Genomic DNA, 6,000 nt, shown 5'->3' on the forward strand with positions numbered 1-6,000 from the left:
GTACCATACACAATATATAACATGTTAATATTAAACATAGAAATGATAAATTCTGCATCTATTGTTACCATTGAAAAACAATCTGAAAAAATTTTAAATCAGCAGACAATGATTTTAATGTAAAAAAAAAAACAAATTACAAAAAAAACCCTCAAAATTCAAAAACAAAAACAACCCCCCCCCCCCAACCCCGTAGCACGAATTTGTAATCCTGAGCCCTGGGAGGCTGAGATAGGGGGATCAGAAATAACATTTGAGGCCAGCCTGGTCTACCTAAGGGGCCCTGTCTCAAACATTTTTTTGAGGAAAAACAAAAACCCATCAGGGCCAGGAGTGTGGCCTCGTGGTAGAGTGCTTGTCTAGCATGCACAAAGACCTGGTTTTGACTCCTCAGAATCACATACATAGAAAGAGCCTTAAGTAGTGCTGTGATTCAAACGGTAGAACCCTAGATTTGAGAAAGTCCAAGAATACTGCCAAGGCCTTGAATTCAAGCCCAGGACTGGGGCAAAACAAAAACAATAATTTTTAAAATTTTAGTCTTTTTCAGTGTAGGAAAAATGTTTCTAGAATTCCAGGCAAAATTAGATAAATTCAGAGAGTTTGTATACCTCTTCAAGAAAACAAGCTATAGCTGGAGGAGAATGATGGAAGAAGTGATTGATTGAGATGTATTGTACTTATAAATGGATATGTTGAACTGAAACCATTTTAACTATTTAAAAGACATAGATAGCACAAGCAAGTTGGTTTTTACTGAGTTGACTCTAATTAGAGCAGAGGTTTGAAGCCTTTAAAGGGTCAGACAGTATAAAAAGCTTGTGGGCCACATGCTCTGTGTTTATAACTTCTGCACTTCGAAAGAAGGTTTGAAGATAAATATAATGTGAAAATAATAAATATTTGGCAGGTGGACAGTTTAAAATCTTTATGATGGATGAGTCTCACTTATTTTAGTTGTGTCTATGAAACAACATATAGGGCACTATATGGATTATTGCAACAATTTAATTAGTATATATATCATGTTAAAATTTTAATATGGAAATTATACTGTAAAATTTATAAAATTATCACTCTTTTCCTAATGTAAAAATGTTAAAGGCTGGACACTTACTAGAATTATACATTTTATTTTTTGCTGGTCCTGGGAGCTGTCCTTGACCTTCTTTGCTCAAGGCAAGTGCTCTATCATTTGAGCAACCATGCCACTTCCAGCTTTTTTGAATAGTTTATTGCAGATAAGAGTCTCACAGTTTCCTGCCCAGGCTGGCTTCGAACCACAATATTCAGCCTCCTGAGTAGCTAGGATTACAGGTGTGAGCCACTGGAGCCCCGGTGATTTACACTATATTTTGCCTAAATGAATTTTTAAATTAATAACAAATGTAACTCATAGAAATCTTACGGTCCCAGCCATGAGTTTATTTGGAAATCAAATTTACCATTCTAATCAAATCACTCACATGAGTTTTTTTTTTTTTTAAACCAGTCAGTCCTGGGGCTGGTACTCAGGGCCTGAACACTGTCCTTGGGCTTTCTTGAGGCTAGAGCCCTCTCTACCACTTGAGCCACAGCACCACTTCTGGCTTTTTTTCTACGTAGGTGGTACCGAGGAATCGAACCCTGGTCTTCGTGCATGCTAGGTAAGCACTCTACCATTAGGCCAAACTCCCAGTGCCTCATATGAGTTACTTTTCTTGTACCTTAAGTTCACAAGTAACTTTACTTACAACTTTCTAGTAAGATACTCTGTTATTTGGCAAACACCATTCCTTTACTTAACCTAACAAGTTAGTGCTCCTTGTGCCACATTTAAGAACTGGCACAGGGTCTAGACCAGCTGAACAAACTGACCAGAGTCTGGGGATATAAATCATTAACTGCTTGCAATATAACTCAAATCAGATTTCTTTTACTATTTTCAAAAGCTGCAATATCATAAAAAAAATATACTTACCTTAACCTCTGGTTCTTTTTCACATTCTTCAACGTACAAGTCATAAAGTTTTTGAAATATAGATTTTCTAAAAAAAAAATAGTAAGGACAATATACAAAATAGCAGTGTTAATAAAAAATCATGATTAAATGTTGTATTTCTTTTTAAAATACAAGGTCTCACTATGTTACTAAGGCTGGCCTTGAACTCAGCCTCCCAACTGCTGTCATTGCATGCCCGTACTACCACCCTGACCACCACATCATGTTTTCCCAGAAAATTGGGATAGGATGGGTTTGGGGTATGTTATTTATCATCAGTTTAGAAATTCCCAAAATTATGTAAGTCTGATATGCTTAGGATATAAAGGTTTTGTTGTTGTTATCTTGATATGGTACTAAGCCTTGAACTTAGGCCAACTCATGGCAATTCAATGTCCTTTAGCTTTTTTGCTCAAGGCTAGTATTCTATCACTTGAGCCAAAACTCCACTTCTGGTTTTTTGGTGGCTAGTGATGAGTCTTCATGGACTTTTCCGCCTAGATTGGCTTCAACCATGATCCTCCGATCTCAGCCTCCTGAAGTACCAAGCATCCTGATGGTGTTTTTAAATTTTTTTTTCCATATTGTTTTTAATTTCTTTAGAGTTGGACTTTTTGTGTTTACCTCTCTTTAGGGTGGGATCATGGCTTAGACACAAAAATTAGTTATTTCATATTCTCTCATACAATTATACTGAAGATAATCTTATACAGTATTCCTTTTTATTGTGTCTTGTGATCAGAACTAGTTACACGAAGTCAGATGCAATTATTTTCCACTTGTAAGGTTCGGTGGTTCCAAAATTTTCAGACTTTGGATTAGTTTGGGTTTCCAGATAAGGGATGCTTAGCCTCTATATGGAAAGAACCTATGTACATTTCTAACATAGTAATTAGTAGCAATAGGCAATGGGTTAGAAATATCTTAGTGAAAGCCAGGAGTGGTGGCTCACGTCTGTAATTCTAGCTACTCAGGAGGTTGAGATCTGAGGATCGCGGTTCAAAGCCAGCCTGGGCACTAAAGTCGGTGAGACTTTTATCTCCAATTAACCACCAGAAAACTGGAAGTGGTGCTGTGGCTCAAGGAGTTGGGCGGTAGCCTTGAGCTGAAGAGCTCAGGGACAGTACCCAGGCACACAGTTCAACCCCTATGACGGCCAAAAAAAAAAAAAAAAGAAATATCTTAATGAATCCAAAATAGTATATAAACTAATTCAAGATATTATCAATTAAACATTCATACCTTCCACTAGATAGGTATTTCCTTTTAGGAGGCCTCTGTCGAGCACTTTCAATGATATACTAAAAAAAAAAAAGTTTATAAAAAGTTTGCCTTTTGTTTTGCACATGGAGAACTATATTAAATATTATACAGCTAAAATAGTCACTTAAGTCACTCACGTATCTGACACGTGCTAAACTATACCTTGCAAGAAAAAAATTATAAACAAGTGAAAAACAAACTATACTAAGGTTTAACACAATATTGTTATAAACTGTTATTTCACAAGACAAATATACTCAAGGCTTTACTCGTATTAAAATGTACTTAATGCATTAAAAACTGCATATTCCATTGCAAGGACTCTATATTTCTTATTTTGGAGAATTCCTCAAAGCAGAAAAACAAGTTTATGTATACTGCTGAAAAAGCTTTCACACAAGCACAGACATTCTAATGTAACTAACACTGTAATCAAAGTGAGTATTTCCATCACTACAAAATTGAAATATTAATATATTCCTTTGAAGATAACATACAACAATCATAGTTTTTCTTATTTTCTAACAACAGTATTTCACTGTATAACTTAGCCATGCCTCACCTCTGCACGATCCAAAGCTAGTTCTAAAGCTTGTTGCTGTAAAAACATAAAGTGTTTTTGGTAATGTTAGTTATTTCCACAAAAAAAAAAATCTCCCAAAAACTGTCGTTCTAAAAATGCTTAAATGTCTCATTTCTTGAAGTAAGTTCAAGATATTCTCCTTTTTTCTCTTCTCCAACACACTGTACAATCAAGGCATATAACAAGCAAAAAAAAATGACTGCTTGGGGCAACAGGTCACAACAAACTAGATATAAAAAATATGGTGTCCCTAGTTAGTTTGATTGAGGCAGATATGCCATCAACATTTGGTTACTATCACCTTCAAACATCTAAGGAGAGATATCATAGATATTATATATACAAAATACAGGTGAGATCAGAATCTGCTGTGACAATTTCATTTTTTCTCTAAAAATTGGGGAATGGATAGATTGACAAGATCCTAGGATGATAAATACTTCCTGATTTGTATTACAGAATAGGGTTTATTAATTCATCATTGTAATCAGTCTTCATTTACTGTTAGACACCTTATTTATTTTGCAGTACTGGGGTTTGAATTAAGGGCTTGTGCCTTGTAGGTGGGTACTCTACCACTTGAACAACTCCTCCAAATTTGCTATTTGCTGGTCATTTGGAGAGGGGAATCTACGGAATTTTTCTGCTTGAACTGAAATCCTCCAGATCTCAACCTCATGAGTAGCTAAGATTATAGGCATGGGCCACAGGAGACTGGCTTGTCAAATACTTAAAAAAAGATATCAACTTTAAAATCTAATTCAAAATAAAATTTAATTTGATAATATTTAAGATATCAGAAAGCATTCCACCTTTACACCTTTAACAGGGTTTTCTTTCTGTTGTAGTACTGAGATTGAACTCAGGGTGTTTTGTTTTTTTTTCTTTGGTTACTTTTCAGATAGGTCCATCAGCACTTGTGTTCTAGCTTTCCTTAACCTTGACTCTCTTACCTCCTCCTTCCACGCAGTTGAGTTTACAGTTATGTGTAATTATACCTCGCCCTAGGCTTTAATGCATTCATTTTCTTTGCTTTTTTTGTGGTACTGGGGGTTTAACTAGTCTAGGAAAGAGCTTGTATTCTAGGCATGTGCTTTTTCAGTAAGCTATACCACCAAGCGTTTAGGTTTTAATGATTTAATGGTAAAAGTTAAATCTCATTTGTGCATTAGTGGTTCACACTTGTAATCCTAGTTACTCTGAAAGTTGTGATCTAAGGATCAAAGTTTGAAATCAGCTCAGGGAAGAAAAGTCCCTAAGACTCTTTTCTTCAATTAACAAGCAAAAACCTGGAAGTGGAGGTGTGTGGTTCCAGCGGTAGAATGCCAGCCTTAAGAAATAAAGAGCCAAATGATATTGTGAGCCCCCGAGTTGAAGTTCCAGCACACACATGCACACAAACAGACACACATTAAATGCCTACTCCTAAGGGTATTTGTCACTGTGAACAGAAATATACTATTGCTTAAAATGTTACATTAAAAAAATTAAACCCAACTGAAAATCAGTTGCATTTATACCCATCCTCCCTGCCAATGATTCAGGAAACATGAGAAGTAAAAATTTAATACAAGGATTATTGGCATAACTTGGATGATTTAATAACTGACTCAGAGCCACATATTTTAGGGAGATTTTGCCCATGACCAAGTAATTTCCTAATTAGGATAGCATAACTGCTAGCAGGATTTTAATATACTTTTATGGAGATAAAATGAATATAAATTTGAGCATAGCTTACCATTATGGCATCACATAGGAATCCAAAAAGAAGAGAACTTACACATACTGGTGAAATGAGGTAAAAACCATGTGTTTAATATCAAGCTTATATATACACTGTAAAAATAAAAACAACAAACCCCTCATGTTAATGTAAGACTACAGAAGAAACAATGCAATAAATAAGAAAAATTACTTGAGTTACATACATTCTTAACATGTTTTTAATAATTTTCCAATAAAATTCATCTCTGCATACTCACTGCTTAAATGCAGTTACAACTAGGGATTTCAAGTTAAAAAACCATTACTTTTCCTCAAAAATATTTAACACTATTAGATAAAAGGGATGAGGTAGGGGAAAAAAAGAAACATGTTGACTACTATCCTCAGTACTGTAGCTCTCATAAGAGCCTGCTCACTGGCTTTGTACAGTTCTTTTCACAAAAGG

General features: G+C 35.2%; 1 protein-coding gene across 10 annotated transcripts in view; it reads right to left on the bottom strand.

Moving 5' to 3' along the window:
• Window positions 1-5,663, bottom strand: part of Supt20h (SPT20 homolog, SAGA complex component) — a 34,898-nt gene extending 29,235 nt beyond the window's left edge. For all 10 annotated transcript variants that reach the window (XM_090342290.1, XM_090342286.1, XM_090342282.1 and 7 more), the window contains exons 1-4: window positions 5,569-5,663; window positions 3,807-3,842; window positions 3,224-3,282; window positions 1,961-2,027 (exon numbers count right to left, since the gene is read on the bottom strand). In XM_090342290.1, the coding sequence (XP_090198416.1) occupies window positions 1,961-2,027; window positions 3,224-3,282; window positions 3,807-3,842; window positions 5,569-5,571 (165 nt within the window). In that variant the 5' untranslated portion in view covers window positions 5,572-5,663. The remainder of the gene's footprint in view (window positions 1-1,960; window positions 2,028-3,223; window positions 3,283-3,806; window positions 3,843-5,568) is intronic.
• Between the last annotated feature and the right edge of the window lie 337 nt (window positions 5,664-6,000).

The sequence above is a fragment of the Megascapheus bottae genome, chromosome 11 (assembly GCF_031878675.1).
Source record: "Megascapheus bottae isolate mThoBot1 chromosome 11, mThoBot2.hap1, whole genome shotgun sequence".
NCBI classification, from domain to species: Eukaryota; Metazoa; Chordata; class Mammalia; order Rodentia; family Geomyidae; genus Megascapheus; species Megascapheus bottae.